The following is a 19,215-nucleotide window of genomic DNA, read 5'->3' as shown; positions in this document are numbered from 1 at the left end:
TGCCTGCACCTTCAAGCAGCACCATCTCAAGCCAGCGGCCTAGCCCTACCTTCAGCAAACGAGGCACTTTAGAGTCTGTTAAGGTCTGAACTAACTTGTCCAAATCCTCTCCAAACAAGAAAGACCCCCCTAAAGGGGAATTTCGTCAGCTTAGCTTTGGACGCCGCATCCACCGACCATGCTCGAAGCCACAAGGTACAGCGTGCTGCCACTCCAAAAACTGTAGACTTGGGAGAAGCTCGCAAAAGGTCATACATGGCATCTGAGAGATAAGAAGCACCCATCTCGATTTTCACAACTTCCTACTCTACTAATTCCCAATTATCCGGTCAAGGACATGCTCAGCACAGCAAAAACACGCCTGAGCAACCAGCCTGCCACACACCGCCGCCTGGACCACCAGAGCTGTAACATCAAACTCTGCTTAAGGAGGAACTCCAACTTATGTTCCTCGGGGTCCCTCAAGACAGAATCGCTCTCCACAGGTACAATATGCTGCTTCACGATGGCCGAGACCACCGTGTCCACCATCAGCGACTTCAAGGTGTTCCGATCCCCCTCCAGGATGGGATACAGGCGGGCCATGGAACGCGTAAAGCAAAAGGGCATCTCTGGCACCTGCCAGTGTGCTAGCATAATATCCCGAATATCCTGATGCATAGGGAAAGAGCGGAAAGCAGAGCAGATTCCCCGGAGCAAGGGGTCCACTGTATATGGGGGTTCTGACATGGTGTCCTCAAACCTCAACACAGAGGAGACCTGAAGAATTAGCTCATTAAGCTCGTCCTGCTGAAAAATGCGCACCATGGACGCATCTTCGCCAGCAAGTGGGAGCTCAAACCCACTGCTGGCGGAATCCAACCCCCCAAGAGGATTCTTGAGTGCTCCCCAAAGGTCCAGGTCCTCATCAATTACATCCTTGTCGTGATAAAAATCCTCGTCCCAAGAGATACGAGGCCACTTGAATGAGAAAGAAGTAGAGGGGGACAAAAACCTGCACCTGTTTGGGGCTGAACCGGAGACGACGTCGAGGGCCCCCAATTCCCCCAAGTGGAGTGGAAACAGGACCTCCAGCTACAAGCACATAATCCTTGAAAAATGCTAAAACAAATTCAGGGGAGAAAAACCCCTGGCGGCCCCAAGGGACTCCCTGCCACAGCAGGGGACCCGATGCAAACCTTCCCCGGTTTCTCCAACACAGGGGGAAGGTCACCTGAGGACATTCAGATAATGGAGGTTTTTCCTGCCGAAACTGGAGCAGAAACCGTCAAAATTGGGGCTCTAGAGGCCTGTAGTGTCTGGGAAGCCTGAACTTTCCCAGTCACTAAAGCAGGTGAGCCAACAGCCACTGTAAGGGAATCCACAGCTGCTCTGGCAGTAAGGGAATCCTTTTTACACTGACCGTCTGCATCTGGGGGACCTCCCATGTGGGTGTCAGGGGAAGCCTGGGCTTCCCCGCAATCCGTGGTCAACTCACGAGGCACTTGCAGCGGGGTTCCTGTGTGCCGACGAGGGTTCCCCACCGCTCCAGCCTGTACAATGCTTGCACTATGAGCACTTTTTCCTTTGCAAAATGTTCATTTTGCTTAAATGCTTCCTAGCTGTAATAGAAGTGCCGGTTAATTGAGAAAAGCAGCAAAAACAGCTATTTTAAAGGGAAATGAGCCCTTTAGACCAACACAGCCTCAGGATTTTTGTTTTTTCCCAGAACAGACTCCACTGGCTCTCTATGCCAGAGGCCTGACCGGTATCAGTGGCCAGGTTGTCAGCTGAGGCACCTCTACAAAAATGTGGGGAGTTGGAGGAAGGGGGGAGGGACCCAGCACGCAACCTGCCGGGTTTACCACCCCCGAGGTTGGAAGGATCCCCAAACAGGACCCGTCCAAGCTCTGTCCAGAACTAAAGGGGACCCAGGAGTCCTAAAACAAATTCCAACAGCCCTAACAAAGGGAGCCAATTTAGTCTTACCACTCTTGTGAATACTGGGTTGGTAGGGGGAGCCTCAGCTAATATACTACAACCAAGTTTTGGTCTGTCTCAGTGAGATATAACCCATCAGTGATAAGTAACTGTACCGGTCTACAGGCTAACAAAGAAAATTAGCAGATAGGAACCTAATTTCTCTATTCTTACAGACTCTCCATGAGAGCCAAAAGAGAAGATCGGTGGGGGGTGGTCTTTGATGGGGGGGGGGGGTCTGTGGTATGTACCAAGAGGTGATTGGCGAATGCCGATATTTTAAATTTTAACCGACCCAAATGCATTCCTTTGATATCCTGATTTCTCATCATTTCTGAAGTGAGATCTGTTAGAACAAACAGAAGGGGAGACAATGGACACACCTGACGTGTTCCCCATTTAAAAAAAACAAAAAAAACTGTGACGAACATACCATGGATACCCACAACACAGCTTGAGGAATAGAATATAGCACCTTGTTCGCATTTTGATAAAAGCCCACAATACCATATTTCATAAGCGAGGCAACTATAAAATCCCAAGGCCTTTTCAGTGTTGAAGCTTACCAAAGAGAGAGCACCTCCACCTGCTCCAAAGATGTTAAAATAGTTCTGATTATTTATTGTCGCCATGTGTCTCATGAGAAAACCAACTTGAGGCTCAGCCAATAATGATGGCAATGCCTGAGCTAACCTGTTCACCAATATTTTGGCAAATAATTTTTCCTCAACATTTAATGAAGATATTGGACGATAGGAAGAAGGCTTCTCAGGTCTTTTTTTGAGTTTCACAAAACTATTATTTGGACTAGCCAGTCAATCCCCATGTTTCTACAAGGGAGTTGAATAATGATATCTGGATAAGGGGCTAATTCAACTGCAAAATCTTATAAAATTCCGTTTGAAAGCCATCCAAATAAAGTCCCCTGTTGGCAGCCAGGAGAGAGGAGCATGTTTCTAGACACTTCAGAGATCTGAGAGAGAATCACACTTTCCAAATATGTCTTTCTATCTATGACTCATCCAGAGGTTTAGCATATTAGTGTTTGTAATAATTACCACATTTTTCAATTTAAGATCCATTTGCATGCATATCAGATGGAAAAGCTATATAATGGAATTTATCAAAAAATGTAATGGTATATTCATAATTTGTTTCCTATGCAGTCCAGCTTCAGGAAAATCAGAAGAATACTGTTGAGTATTACCATACCAGTGGCTTGCTTTTGCATTTTTCTTTTCAAACTAGAAAACTTGTACTCCTGTCTTTTCCATGTGGAGTAATTCCATGTTTGGGCACATGTGTACATTTCTATTACAGTCACACCCAGAATAAAATTAACCCCAGTCCTGTTTAAGTGGAATTTTCCCACCAAGCTCTTCAGGTACTTATTGACAATGTGCAGATTATCTGAACCTCCTGCCTATGTAGCTCTAGCATATCTTAATTCCCATTACCTCAGTAATTTAGCGTCACTGACTGCTCCAAATGATAGCCTCCAAAATCAACACCCAAAGCAGTCCACACAGAATTAAAGTTGGTTTCAGGAGCATATCTTAAAAATGCAGTTACAAATGTGTATTCATTGCAACTTAATGCCGATTCCTAGATCCCACACCCCAAAATACATCTCATCTTTCCCCTCATCACTTTAACCAGACTTTTTTTTTAAGTTGTCTTACTCTCCCCTCCAAAATCACACCTTTTCTGTACCTCAGCCTTTCACATTTCAACCCTCTCCCCTTCCTCTACAAAAAGGTATCTTTTTCTACTTCTTTCTGGTACCACCACATCCCACACCAATTGTCACCTGCAACCAGTCATAGTTATGCATTTTAGCACTCAGGGCAGGCAATTGGATTTGTGAATTCATCTTAGTCATTGCTACTCTCTCCCTCTGCTCTTTCTACTCTGATCCCAAGCTTTCTCCCACCTTTTATTCAGGATGGTAGGAGAAGAACAGATTCCTTCCTGGTTTTTCACTTACTGTGGGCCCCTGCTTGTATTTCATTCATTTTCTACATCTCTGCCTGTGGCAAACAGAAATATTACAAAAGATGGAGCAAAGAAAATGATCTTCTGTACTAGTAAATAAACCTAAAGATAGACCTTTCCAGGTCGTGGCTGCAGAGAACTTTTAAAATGAATCTAAAAATGGATTCTCATAAGTAATCAGTCTTGAAACTTTAGGGAGTATTTAATTTACATATTTGGATTTAGCTCATACTTTTTCATTTGTAGCTCAAAACAAGTTACATTCAGGTACAGTAGGCATTTCTCTACTTGGAAGGCTTGCAGTGTATTCCTGAGGCATTGGAGGGTGATGTGATTTGCTGAAGGTGATTAGAAACATCATTAGGATTAAGGGCAAAAAGAGTATTCTATTACATCTCTGGGGTCAATATGTTTTATCTCAACCCGCAAACCGGGTCTTGCAGAAAACCACACACTTTTTTCCTCTGCTCCACCAACTTAGCTGAGGAACACAACGCCCACTACAGTTTTTTAATTTCTGCAAGGGAACCGTACAGAAGTTCTTCTTCTCTGCTTTTCTTTTTTTTTTCTCATAAATGTGTCCTTTTTCAGTGGGTTTAGTGCCTTTGGAGGGGTTCTCTGCCTGGGGAAAGAATACAGTTTCCTGCAGCTTCACAGAACAAGCTTCGGGTGGACCTGTGGATCCAGCCTGCTGTGTGCCACCTCAAGGCTCAGGGTCCATTCCCCTGGGAGCAAGCTTGTCTTTTGACCTTGTCAGAGGCTTAAGCACAGGCTGTATATGCCCTAAGAGCCCTCGGGGTATCAGGGCACAGGCTGCATTTTCCCGCCCCTGGTTGCATGGCGAGGTTCCAAAGGGGGGGGGCAGAGGTTTTGGTTGGGGTCCATCCACTGGCAGCCCAAAGATCCTGAAGACTGGACTGTTTGGAGAAAACTTGAGACAAATTCCTTTCCCTTCAGCTGCACAGAGTTGACAGTCTGGCATTTTGGAGACTGTGAGTACAGCCCCATTACTTCCTATGGGAGGGCGGAGGGCCTAAAAACTGAGTTTTTAACTGTTTCTGGAGGTAGGTTTCAGGTCTCCCACCTCCAAAACCCCTATTTCAACTTTTTTTTTTTATTTCCCTAAGTCAACTCCATGGGCCGTTTTTGGTGTGAATTTGCTGGCGGCAGTCATCTTGTATTTTTATTGATCTCTTTTTCTGCCTCATAACCCTCAGTTTTGCTGAAAATCATCAGAGATGGACTCCTTAACCCCCTAGTCAGATGAATTCATGTGTGGATTGTGCTGGACTTTTGGCAAAGTAGCATCCATGTACTGCAGCATGCGTGAGGAGGGGGCGGGAGCTTTGGGCTTTGCATCCTCTGGGTTCTCTAGGGCTGGGGAGCTGGTGTGGGTCCAGGAAGTGGGTAGAAAATCTGTCCAGTACCTGCTTTTAGTGGTGACGCAAAATGCAAGCATGCTGAGTCCAGGGACCCCTCGCAGACATCTTTTTGGGGTCTGTCGGTCTTCGGTCCTGATTTGCGGCTCTTTGCTAGAATTTATTCAGCTCATGTGGAGAGCCCACCTTATGGACCTGGCTCACACAGTGCAACCGGCAGGTGCGCCACGAGCTACCAAGCCAGTGCCTTCCTTTGCAGAGGTCACTGCTCAGGTTCCCTGTACCCAAGTTCCTAAGGACCCAGACTGCTTTAGTTGGCACGCTGATACTATGCCGCTTTTATCACCGAATGCTGCTTTCACCTTGGCTCACACTGATTCCCTTTGCGGAACAGTTAAACACGATACCTTGGGTAGTCCTGATCTGGGTGATGACCCCTCCATCGGCTGCTTGTTGGCCTCTGCCATCATTTTATTACAGATGCCATGAAAGAACTGAAGTTGGAGGTTCAGCCCTCCACATCGCAGTGTACAGTCATGAGCCATTCCAGTACTTGACATCTTTTTTTTTCTGGCACATCCAAATCTCACAGCTCTGGTTACAGAGCAGTGGGAGACACCAGAGAGTTCTATCAGACTAAGCTTAGCTTTATCCTATGGCGCCGGAATTTCAGCAGCTATTTGAGCAACTGAAGGTGGATTCGGCTGTGGCTCAGATAACCAAGCGCACTGCCCTCCTTTCTGAAGGAAGAGTGATGCTTAAAGATTTCCAGGATCGCAGGGTGGATATGGTCTTGAAAAATCTCTTTGAAGTGGCTTCTTTGGGCATTAAGGCGGTTGCAGCTGCCTCGTTTGCGGCACATGCCTGCCATACGAGATTGTGCCAGGATCCTTTGGCAGAAGAGGACACCTGCCCCCAGCAGGTTGGAGTATTTGACAGACACCTTATATTATCTTATAAGGGTTCTGGGCAAAGTCTCGGCTTATGCGGTATTAGCTCACAGAACACTTTGGATCTGCCACTGGGCTGGAGATTCGGCCTCTAATGTGACCCTAAACAGACTCCCTTTTAAGGGACAAATGCTTTTTGGCAAAGGGCTGGATGACCATATGACTAGTCTGGCAGACCACTGTCTTAAGCCTCGACATGCCCCTGGGGAGAGTTGCAGTAATATTTGTCCTTCACATAGGTTTCATCAAAATTCCATGGGCTCATCCACCTAGAGATATTCCCAAAGCTACAGACAATACTATAGCAATCCCAAATGCCAGCAGGCTTTGGATTCTCTCACCAGACCCAACTCCAATAAGTCTCAATAACACCAGGACTTCAGCTACACCGCCTAGTATTGTCTCTCCCCAATTATCAGAGTTTCTCAAGGAATGGGAATGGATCTCCTGAGACCAATGGATGCAGGACATCAACTGGGAGGGACACAAGATAGACTTCTTTCATGCCCCCTCCCAGATTTATTTCTGGATTCTCCAGCAGGAAAGCCGGAGAAGGCATTGAACGTCCGAGCAACGCTGCAGCATCTCTTAGACATTTATGCCACAGAGCCATTTCCCGAAAATGAATCGGACTCCAGCAGGTACTTTGTTGTGCCAAAGAAAGGCTGAGAGAATTGGTGACCCATTCTGGATCTCAAATCAGTCAGTGCCTTTCTGCGGATTATGCACTTTTGCATGGAGACAGTGTGTTTGGTCATCGCAGCAGTGACTCTGGGGGAATTTCTTGCATCTCTGGATCTGACAGAGGCTTATCTTCATATCCCTATATTTCCAGGACACCAGAAGTATCTGAGATTTCATGTTCTTCGGCAGCATTTCCAGTTTGCAGCCCTCCCCTTTGGGCTAGTGACAGCCCCCCGCATCTCCACCAAGGCAATGGTGGTAGTGGTGGCGCATCTCCAAGATGAGGGTCTAAATTCATCCCTTTCTGGATGACTGGTTAATCAGAGCTCCCTCCTGGTCGAAGTGTGAGCAAGCAATGGAGATGGGTGTGTCTCTTCTACAGCGCCTGGGCAGGAGTGTCAGTTTCAAGAAGAGCCAGCTACCACCATCTCAGACTTTTGAATATCTGGGAGTTCAGTTAGACACGATCCAAGGATGTGTTTTTCTTCCCGAGCCACGCAAACAGAAGCTCCAGAAATAGATCATGGATCTCTTAGCACTTCTGAACCCCACTGCTTGGCATTACCTTCAAGAATTGGGGTCCATGGTGGCCTCTTTGGAGGTTGTGCCCTGGGTTAGAACGCACATGCGGCCTCTTAAGAGTCCTTGCTGTATTGGTGGTGTCCTTCAGATGTCTGTTCCCTGGATGGAACCAGTGCAAAGCAGTCTGTGCTGGTGTCTTCAGGGAAAAGCCCTAGTGATGAGCATGCCCTTTCGAATCATGGAGTAAATAACTCCTGGTACAGTGCATGCCTCTTCGAGTCACGAAGTGGATTACTTTCATGACTGATGCCACTCTTTCAGGCTGGGGTAGTCATTGCGGTGATCGCTCCATCCAGGGTCAGTAGATTCCCCATCAAAAAGGTTGGTCAAACAACCATCTAGAGCACAGTTCTTCAACCGCCGGTCCGCGGACCGGTGCCGGTCCGCTGAAAATTCCTGCCGGTCCGCGCAGGACCGGCAAGATGAACGCTGTTAAATTTCCTGCCCTGGTGATGTTCGGGGAAATCTTCTGTTCCTCCCAGCCTCGGGCGATAAAGACAGGCTGCTGACGTCAGCCATTCCCTCCGAGTCTCGCCTATGCGGAAACAGGAAGTTGAAACAAAATAGGCGGGACTCAGAGAGGGAAGGTCCCGATGTCGGCAGCCTGTCTTGATCGCTGCCCCGACCGAGTCGCCGAAGAGGGCCGCGGGGAAGCTGCAATTAGAAGGGAGATGGTCAGCGTGCGCGGTGGGGGGCAGCGTGTGGATTGGGGCCATCAGCAGTGTCTGTGCTGAGATTCTGCCCACGTGCAGGATGCGGCGGATAGGGGCCTCCGGCTCGTCTTGGGCGGCAGGGCCTGCGGTGCAAAGCTGTTTTTGCCGGGGGGGGGGGGGGGGTCGCGAATGTGCAGGGAGCCTTCAACAGTGGCTGTCTCCTCTCCTAGCAGCTCTGTACTTACCAGGGCAGTGATTCACTTTGGCAACTTCCCCTTCCTCAGAGGCAGCAACGACCCAAGGCTGCCTAAGGAAATCACTGCTGCAGGCAAGTACTGAGAGCTGCTGGAAGGAGAGGAAGCCACTGTTGGAAGCTGGGAAGCTGCTGGATAAAGGGAGAGCTGCTACTGCACCTGGAGGTAGAAAGAGAGATGCTGCTGGGAGGGGAAGAGGGAAAGGGATGGGAAGAGAGCTACTGTTGGATAGGGAGGAGGAGGGAAGGGAGAAGGAAAAAAGGAAGGAAACAGCTGGCAGGGAGATTAGAGGAGGGAAAGGGGAGAGACAGGAATGAGAAAGTAGAGAGAGATTGATGCTGGAAAGGGGGTCAGCAGAGAAATGAGAGAGGGATAAATATGCTAGATCTGGTGTAGGAGAGATAAAAATGAAGAAAGCAGTGAAGCTGGAATGAATGATGTAAAAAGGAGAGAGGAGGCACAGGCTGGATGGAAAGGAGAGAGGGGCATAGAAAGAAGTCATATACATATGGAAGGAGGAGAGGCCAGACAGTGGATGGAACGGGCAGACGCTGGAAGGAAGAGTGGAAAGAAGATGAAAGCAGAGACCACAAAAGGTAGAAAAAAATCATTTTATTTCTATTTTGTCATTACAATATATCAGATTTGAAATATATATCCTGCTAGAGACATAACTGGGGACTGCAAAGCCTAACACTATTCCTATCGTGTGACTGCAGTATTCTGTTAGCATGATATTTCTGTGTAGCATTCTGTAATAATTTGGCTTATTCAGTTTTCTTGATAGTAGAGGGGATATATGTGAAGGGGAGGGGAGACAGGGGTTTTGTTGGTCCTTGCTCTGAATATTTATATTTATAAAATGACAATTGTACAGAATATTGTTTCTTTTTATACTTTAATAAAATACGTTCAATATAAAATCATAACTGAGGCTTGTGCAGATGGGATCAGATGGTTTGTGGGGATCGAGCTTGCGGAGACGGGCGAAAATGTGTTTTTTTATTTCGGTCTTAGTAGTTTGCCGGTCCACAAAATAATTCTTTTATTTCTGCCGGTCCACGGGTGTAAAAAGGTTGAAGAACACTGATCTAGAGCTTCGAGCCATAACATATGATGTTGAGCTCTGCAAAACACCCTGGAAGGAAAAGCAGTAAGAGCATTTTCCAATAGTGCCACAGATGAATCAACAGGAAGGCACCAGAAGTGCGCACTTGAATTGGAAGGCTTGGATATTATTCCAGTAGGCAGAGCTCCACCTTCAGGCTCTCTCCACAGCACACGTGAACGAAGTGGAAAATGTGTAAGCTGACTTTCTCATTCGCCAAGTCCTGGATCTGGGAGAGTGGTCTCTCTCGTAGAGAGCATTTCATCTCATTGTGTGTCGTCATGGAAGGCCATCGATCTTCAGCCAAGAACTCAAAAGTCAAGCGCTTCTTCAGTCAAAGAGCAGAGCCTGGAAGCTTGGGGCTAGACGCATTGGTTCAGCTCTGGCCCACTCAGGAACTCCTTTATGTCTTTTCACCTTGGCCCTTGGTCATCCGCAAAATAGCAACTCATCCAGGCCTGGTGATCCTAATGGCCCTGGCCTGGCCTCGCTGTCCATAGTTTGCGGATCTGGTCCGTCTATAGCAGGGGTGTCAAAGTCGATCCTCGAGGGCCGCAATCCAGTCAGGTTTTCAAGATTTCCCCAATGAATATGCATGAGATCTATGTGCATGCACTGCTTTCAATGCATATTCATTGGGGAAATTCTGAAAACCCGACTGGATTGCGGCCCTCGAGGACCGACTTCGACACCTGTGGTCTATAGTATACGGATCTGGTCCATCTTTAGTGGGACCAGAAGCTCAAGCTCCCACTTCATGATCTGCTCAGTTAGGGATCAGTTCCAATGGAGAATCCCTATTACTTTGGTCTTATGACATGGCTCTTGAGCGCCAGATGTTGATATGGAGGGGTTACTTGGACATGGTCATTGTCACTCTTATTGTGGTCTAAGAAGCCCTCTACTATGGCGACTTACATCAAGGCTTGGAAGACATTTCAGCAGTGATGTGCCAGAGACCAGGTGGAGCCCTTGCGGACTGGTCCTGACCTTCCTGCAGGCTGGTCTAGAAAAAGTCCTGGTGGTGGCTTCCCTCAAGGTACAAATGGCCACCCTTTCCTGTTTTAGGGCACATGGTGGTTCCATTTTGCTTATAGCTCATCCACATGTGACCAGATTTCTCAGCGGGCACTTCGTTTGCAGCCCCCCTGCGACAGCCCTTTCCTACATGGAATTTAAATATTGTGCTGAAAGGGTTTGCTGAGGCTCCTTTTGAGCCACTTAAGGATGCATCCCTTGACCTTATGGTCAAGGCAGTGTTCCTCATAGTGATTGTTTCTGCAAGGCATATTTCTGAACTGCAGGCTCTCTCTTGTCAAGAGCCCTTTCTCCAGATCATGGAGTCAGTGATTTCCTCCATATAGTTTCTTCTGAAAATAGTTTCAGATTTCTGTGTCACCCAGAAAGTTTGTCTGCCTGCTTTTGCCCCATGGGTTCTGAGCAGAAGGATAAGATCTTACGGAGACTAGAGGTGCAAAGAGTCTTGCTCCACTTCTTGGAGAGGACCAGCAACTCCCGTCTTTCTGACCATCTGTTTATCCTGACTAGCCAATCTTAGCATGATAGGTCAGCGTATAAGGCCATTGCCTGATGGATCTGCATGGCCATTTTGTCGATTTACATCGCCTGTGGTAAATAGCCACCAATTTCTCTCAAGGTAAACTCAACCAGGAGTATTTCAGCTTCGTAGGCAGAGTCTCAAGCAGTTCATCCAACTGAGATTTTGTAGAGCAATTTCTTGGTCTTTCCTTCATACCCTTACAAGATTTTACAGAGTGGATGTAGCGTAGTAGTTTGGTCTGACGCCACCTTTGGTGCCTTGGTATTGCAGACAGGCTCTTCTGTCCCAACCTAGACGTTTCCATTGCTTTGGTACGTCATCTATTGTATTGACTCCGGAGGGGATGTAACTGAATGGAAGAATAGGTTTTTACTTTTGGTAATCTTTGTTTTGATCCCTGATGGAGACAGTACGGCCTGCCCTTTATCTACTCTGTGATTCTCTGTATTGCTTGCATTTTTGTGTCTCAGATGTTTCTCCTTGCAGGCCTGAGTATCTTCCAACCAACAGACGGGCCCTGTGGGGAAGCTTTCCATGTGTATGAGTACATCTTTTTACTGTTTGCTTTGTTCCAGTTAGTGCTTGCTATACACAGCAGGTTGGTTGGTTGGTTTGTTCATTCATTCATTAAATTTTCTATACCATTCTCCCAGAGGAGCTCAAAATGGTTTACATAGATTTATTCATGTATTTAAGCTTTTTTTCCCTTGTCTGTTTCATTGGGCTTTCAGTCTATCTAATTCCATATTGCTGTCATGTTCTTGCCTGTTTTTCATGTTGCCTGTTATTAATTCTCTTATCTATTGCAGAGAAGAACAGAATGCTGTTGTGTGGTGAGGAAGTTCCCCGTGTCCTCTTTTGTGTGTATGCTTTGTTCAGTGCTATTTGTTTACTTTTCGACTCAGCTATAGGGGGGCTCTGTGTTCCTCAGCTAAGTGGGAAGAGCAGAGGAAAAAAGTATGTGGTTTTCTTCAAAACTCGGTTCACAGGTTGTGAGATAATATCTATCATATTGACTCCATCGGGGATTAAAAGAAAGAAGATTATCAAAGGTAAGAACCATGATGTATATTTTAAAATTTTCCTTGTAAACTGGATTGCAATAGAGCTCCTTCAAATAACTAATGGACAGATCAATTATAAAATTCATCATTGTAAGCATGTAATAAAGTGGAGATGCAGAAATTTTTCCATCCCTTGCAATCCGGCAGCCATGAGTTGAAACCTATCTTGTGCAAACTGAAATGTACTTTTATGGATCTGTAATGTAAATAAACCAAATGATGGTTATTATTATGGAGTGCCTAATGTTTTGGATAAATTGCTATTTAGAAGCCAAGTGACATTGTATTGCTTTCAATTAATAACATCAGGTAAGCAGATTTTGTTTAGATAAGTAATCCACCTTCATTCAGATTCTATTAAACTATATGTCTGCTATATTGTGTCTTATATTAAGCTGCTTATTAAATGTATCAAAGCTTGAAGGAGTCTGCCAAAGATCTGTCACCCACTATTTTTACAAAAATGAAAGCAGCAATAGTAGCAAAGGACTTCATGTTGCACATTTTCTCTCATCTTGCAGTGCCCTTAAGGATAGCCGATTTCCACCCCTGACCCGTGAGGAACTGCCTAAGCTTTTCTGCTCAGTCTCTCTCCTCACTAACTTTGAAGATGCCAGTGATTACTTAGACTGGGAGGTGAGGACTGCTGCATCTTCCACTGTGCAATTTAAGTATGTCTCAGTAAAACTATTATATTCTTTGGGGGAAATATGAAATAATCAGGGTGGAGCAATTGAACCCTATTTTAAAGTGTAGATATATAAATCTGAAGCCTTGTGTAGTAGGTAAGAGAAGAGCAGGAGTGGACTGATGGGGTAAATCCACTTGGATTAGAAGTAAAAGGGATTGAATGACAAAGAACTGAAAGGGAATGTTTAGGAGTGAAAATGGAAAAGTTGCATAGGACATTGATGGACCTGGAGATAGATGGAAAAGTCCAAAAATTAAGAAATGACTAGACTGTTCAAACTTACTTATATTACAGAGAGAATACTGTGTTTCCCTGAAATTAAGACTGGGTCTTATATTAATTTTTGCTCCAAAAAACACATTAGGACTTATTTTCAGGAGATATCTTTATTTTTTTCATGTACAACAATCATCTCTCTCTTCCACCCCAATTCTTCCTTTTTCCTTTTCTCCCCCCCATGTGCAGCATCTTTCCTCCCCTCTCACCCATCCCCTTGTGCAGCATCTTTCTATCCCTCCCTCCCTCCCATCCCCCTGTGCAGCAGAACCCCACCGACCCTCCCACCATGAGATTGACATACGTTGTACCTCCGAGGCCTCCAAAAACAGCAATGGCGGCAACGCTCTGAACGGGCTGCTTCACCGCCTTGGTCTTCCCTCTGCTGCGTCACTGATGATGTCATCAGTGACGCAGCAGAGGGAAGGCCCCGGCGGGGAAGGCCATGAAGCAGCATGTTCAGAGCACTGCTGCTTTAAAAGGCCTCGGAACGGAGGTATATCAGATTTCATCGGGGTGGGGGATCGCTGAATTGACAAGTCTTTTTTTCAGCAAATCGAGCAGCACTAAGTGTCAGGGATGGAGTTGGGGAATGTCAGGGTTATTCGGGTGTCGATCTTAACTAAGGCTTATTTTTGGGGAGGGCTTATTATAGGAGCATCTTTAAAAATCATGCTAGGGCTTATTTTCTAGAAAGGTCTTATTTTTGGGGAAACACGGTAGATAGAAAAGCCCAGAAATTAAGAAATGACAACACTGTTCAAACTTACTTATATTACAGTCATCTACCAATCAAAGCCTCGCAGTGCTGCAATAAATTTGTCAAAAGAAGTCCTTCAGTCAGTGCTGAAAAAGTTTGCACTAAGTTCAGGGAATGACAGAAGTTATTAGAAGTATCTTACTCCTGCTTTTCTCATAAACTGTTAGTGAAGTCCACTGTACATAATATACATGCATTGTTGGAACAGCTACTGAAGCTAAGAGCACATTCCACTCTTACCCAGAAGAATTAATTAGGTCCAGGCAATATGACTGGTAAATTTGCATGTTGAAAAGATATCAGAGTTGGATGGATTAGTAGCATAGGCTTTTCAGAATTAACAGAAGTCTGTTGGAGTGAATGTGGTCTTTGGGGAAATGCCAGTAGCTGCTTAGTGTGTGTGATATGCTTTTTTTGATCTTCTTTTTATGTGATTTGTATCTGTATAAAATTATTGGTTTGATTCTGGTAATCTGGCAAAGAAATCAATTATGTTAAACTATTTAGCTGATGAAATAACTTTTTACTGAGCTGTGATAAAATGACATGTTACTGTACTGTTTAGTAAACCCCGCTGTAATTTCATTTGCATTTCTGCATCCACAAACCTTATTTTATTATTTTTATTTTATTTTAACTATATATCATGTTCTATCTAAGCAATTCTGAGCAGCTTATAAAATAACATTCAGGTGGAGGACAAAATTAAATTAATGTGAGCATAAGAGATAAAACAAAATAAATTTCAAAATACTTAAGAGAATACGGTAACTAAAATATGTGAATGAATAGATATGTTTTCAAACATTTTCAAAAATGCAAAAAAGTTACATTATGTAAGTCCTATGGTAATGTATTCCACAAAAGAGGACCAGCAACAGATCAGATAACACAAATTTTATTTATATATTGCAAAAGCCTTGCGCAGATGGATGATTTATGATCATTCTGCCTAACCGGTACAGCTAACAATTTTTCTGTGGACCTTAAAATGCATGCAAGTTGATAAGCATGCAGGGAAGAGGCTAACAAAGTTGCAAGTGTGTAGCCACCAGTACATTAAGGGGGGCATAGGGGTAGACTGGGGAGGGGGTGTGGGGGGTCATGCATTTCCCCTCCTTTTCTCCCCCCCCACTCCCCTGCATTAGGTATCATACCTTTTCTGGCAGAGATACTGAAGCTCCACCAGTTGAAGAAATCCACTGCTCAAGCCGTCCCGTCCCTTCTCGTACTGCCTCAGGAGCAAGGAAATTGGTGGTGTACTTATAGCTACTGATGCTGGCACTCCAAAAGCATACTCAGTTCATGCACAAACTGAGCATGCTCAGAGTGCCAGTGGTTGGAGACATGCTGCCAACTTACTTGTTCTTGAGACAGTATGAGGAGGAAGGGGGCTGCTCAGGCAGCAGATATCTTCTTTGACGGGACTTCTGCAACCCTACCAACCATTGAAAGGTGCTGCAGCTTTGGAAGGGACCTGAGCCCAAAGTGGGAGGCCTAGGTGCCCTCCTTTCGTAACTGCACCACTGATTAAAGGACCAATATATCTCTCTTTCTCCCCCCCAGGTCCAACTCTCCCCTCTCTACCACCTGTTGTCCAGCATATCTCCCTCTTTATCTCTCCCTTTCTTCCCTCCCTCTATTTGACATCTTTCCCCCACATGGTTTGACATTTCCCTCCTCTCTCCTGCCCTTGTGTACCTTAAAATCAAGTTTTTATCTGGCAGTGGCAGCAATACTTATACACTGCCTGCACCTGGGCTTTCCCTCTGACATGTCCTGCCCCTTCTGATGCATAGGGAGAGGTATGACCAGTAGGAAATAAGAGGTATTGATGCCACTGTATAAGACTCTGTTGAGACCTCATTTAGAATATTTTGTACAATTCTGGATACCACACCTTCAAAAAGCTATAAACAGGATGGGGTCTGTCCAGAGGAAGGCTACTAAAATGGTTAGTGGTATTCATCATAAGGCATATGGGGACAGACTTAAAGATCTCAATATGTATACTTTGGAGGAAGGGTGGAAAAGGGGAGATAAGATAAGAGACATTTAAATATGTAGCATAAATGTGAGTCTCCTCATTTGAAAGGAAGCTCTGGAATGAGAGGGCATAGGATTAAGTTAAGAGGTGATAGGCTTGGGAGTAATCTAAGGAAATGTTTTTATACAGAAAAGGTAGTAGATGCGTGGAATAGTCTCCTGGTAGAGGTGGTGGAGACAAAGACTTAAAGTGTGGAACAGACATGTGAGATCTCTTAAGGAGAGGAGGAGATAGTGGATGCTGCAGATGGGCAGACTGGATGGGCTATTTGGCCTTTATCTGCCATCATGTTTCTGTGTTTCTATTTTAACTTTTTGTTTCTGAAGGGTGGAACAGATCATATGGAAAGCCCTTGTACAGGATGCGGACTGCAGGCAGCTTATGAGTATTGCTGATTCTGCCAGAGCAAGACTTGATTTTAAGGTACAGGGGGAGGGGAGTATCGAGAGATCTTTATGACATCGTGGGTGGGGCCAGGAAGGGAAAGACGCTGGACCATGTACAGGAGTGAGAGGGAAATGCTGTGCAGCACGATTAATTATTAGCTGCAATTAATTTTTAAAATCACAACTAATACGTTAATTGCAGCATTAATTACGATTAACATGCAGCCCTAAAAATAACATAATTTTTACTTCAGCTTAGCTTATGAGAGCTTCTAACCTCAGAAACTCAGCACCTGCAAGATATGAATAACAGAACTTGCAATGAACCTCTCAAGCTGCATTATACTGCTCTCAAGAATATCTTCAAAGGCTGATGAATATGAATTTGTATAATCCCTTCCCCCCCTCCCTTTCTGAGACCTATCGGGAGGTTCCCTGGAGTCTAATGGCTGTGGCAGGAGGAATTCCTAGTCATTCCTGCACTTCTGATGTCCAGATTCAAAATGGCACCATTTCACCATAGCAATAACATAGTAGATGACGGCAGATAAAGACCTGAATGGTCCATCCAGTCTGCCCAACCTGATTCAATTTAAATTTTTTAAATTTTTTCTTCTTAGCTATTTCTGGGCAAGAATCCAAAGCTCCACCCGGTACTGTGCTTGGTTCCTACTGCCGAAATCTCCATTAAAACCTACTCCAGCCCATCTACACTAGAGGTCTGCATGGGAACGGGGATCGCGGGAATCCCGCGGGTTCCACGGGGTTCCCGTGGGAATCCCCCCTAACCCATGGGACTCACACGGGAACCCCCCTCTGGCCCATGGGACTCCCACGGGGACCCCCCTCTGGCCCACGGGACTCCCACGGGGACTCCCCTCTAACCAACGGGACTCCCACGGGGATGGAAGGCTTTGGAAGCAGGGTTCGTCCATATAATATAATGGACACGTCAGCCTTAGTAAAAGAGGGGTTTATAAGTTAATTACCTGAACAGAAAACAAAAAAAGGGTTCCACCAAAGAGATTCCACAAGGAAAACAGCAAAAGAAACTGTGGAATTGATGATCTGTCAGAAATAATTGCTGCTTTTTATGGGGACAGGTGGGGACGGAGAGGATTCTGACGGGGACGGGTGGGGACGGAAAGGATCCTGGCAGGGACAGGTGGGGATGGGTGGGATTTCTGTCCCCGTGCAACTCTCTAATCTACACCCTCCCAGCCATTGAAGCCTTCCCCAGTCCATCCTCCACCAAACGGCCATATACAGACACAGACCATGCAAGTCTGCCCAGTACTGGCCATAGTTCAATTTTTAATATTATTTTCTGTTCCCTCTATTATTTTCCCAATTTGAAAACTATGGGAGGGGAGGGTGGTAATTTTATGTATTATAAGATAAAGTAGAAAGATTGTCAAGTGATATGTTTAATTTTATTGTTTTGATGTTTGTACACTTGATGTAAGATTGAAAATGAATAAAGATTAAAAAAAAATAAAATAAAATTTTCTGATTCTAGATCCTCTGTGTTTATCCCACGCTTCTTTGAACTCAGTCACAGTTTTACTCTCCACCACCTCTCTCGGGAGCGCATTCTAGGCATCCACCACCCTCTCCGTAAAGTAGAATTTCCTGCCTTTGAATCTACCATCCCTAAACCTCAAATTATGTCCCCTGGTTTTACCATTTTCCTTTCTCTGGAAAAGATTTTGTTCTACGTTAATACCCTTCAAGTATTTGAACGTCTGAATCATATCTCCCTTGTCTCTCCTTTTCTCTAGGGTATACATATTCAAGGCTTCAAGTCTCTCCTCATACGTCTTCTGGCACAAGCCTCCTATCATTTTCGTCGCCCTCCTCTGGACCGCTTCAAGTCTTCTTACGTCCTTCGCCAGATACGGTCTCCAAAACTGAACACAATACTCCAAGGGGGCCTTACCAATGACCTGTACAGGGGCATCAACACCTTCTTCCTTCTACTGGCTACGCCTCTCTTTATACAGCCCAGCATCCTTCTGGCAGCAGCCACTGTTTTTTCGCCTTTAGATCTTCGGACACTATCACCCCAAGATCCCTCCCCCATCTGTGCATATCAGCTTCTCTCCTCCCAGCATATACGGTTCCTTCCGATTAATCCCCAAATGCATTACTCTGCATTGAATTTTAGTTGCCAGGCATTAGACCATTCCTCTAACTTTTGCAGATCCTTTTTCATATTTTCCATTCCCTCTTCGGTGTCTACTCTGTTACAAATCTCGGTATCATCTGCAAAAAGGCACACTTTTCCTTCTAACCCTTCAGCGATGTCACTCACAAACATATTGAACAGGATCGGCCCCAGCACCGAACCCTGAGGGACTCCACTACTCACCTTTCCTTCCTCCGAGCGATTTCCATTAACCACCACCCTCTGGCGTCTCTCCGACAGCCAGTTTTTAACCCAGTTCACCACTTTGGGTCCTAACTTCAGCCCTTCAAGTTTGTTCAACAGCCTCCTATGAGGAACTGTATCAAAGGCTTTGCTGAAATCTAAGTAAATTATATCTAGCATATGTCCTCGATCCAGCTCTCTGGTCACCCAATCAAAAAATTCATTCAGGTTCGTTTGGCACGATTTACCTTTGTAAAGCCATGTTGCCTCGAATCCTGTAACCCATTAGATTCTAGGAAGTACACTATCCTTTCTTTCAGCAACACTTCCATTATTTTTCCAACAACTGAAGTGAGGCTCACCGGCCTGTAGTTTCCTGCTTCATCCCTGTGACCACTTTTATGAATAGGGACCACATCCGCTCTCCTCCAATCCCCAGGAATCACTCCCGTCTCCAGAGATTTGTTGAACAAGTCTTTAATAGGACTCGCCAGA

General features: G+C 45.3%; 1 protein-coding gene across 5 annotated transcripts in view; it reads left to right on the top strand.

Annotated features, from left to right (window-relative positions):
• AMMECR1L (AMMECR1 like) overlaps positions 1–19,215 on the top strand; it is a 137,835-nt gene that overhangs the window by 55,142 nt on the left and 63,478 nt on the right. For 4 of the 5 annotated variants that reach the window (XM_033958372.1, XM_033958370.1, XM_033958368.1 and 1 more), the window contains one exon: positions 12,711–12,825. In XM_033958372.1, the coding sequence (XP_033814263.1) occupies positions 12,711–12,825 (115 nt within the window). Of the gene's footprint in view, positions 1–12,710; positions 12,861–19,215 lie in introns of all 5 variants that reach the window. The other variant, XM_033958371.1, reaches the window with a different exon arrangement.

This window comes from Geotrypetes seraphini, chromosome 9 (genome assembly GCF_902459505.1).
Source record: "Geotrypetes seraphini chromosome 9, aGeoSer1.1, whole genome shotgun sequence".
NCBI lineage: Eukaryota > Metazoa > Chordata > Amphibia > Gymnophiona > Dermophiidae > Geotrypetes > Geotrypetes seraphini.
This window is presented reverse-complemented; position numbering and strand designations above follow the sequence as displayed.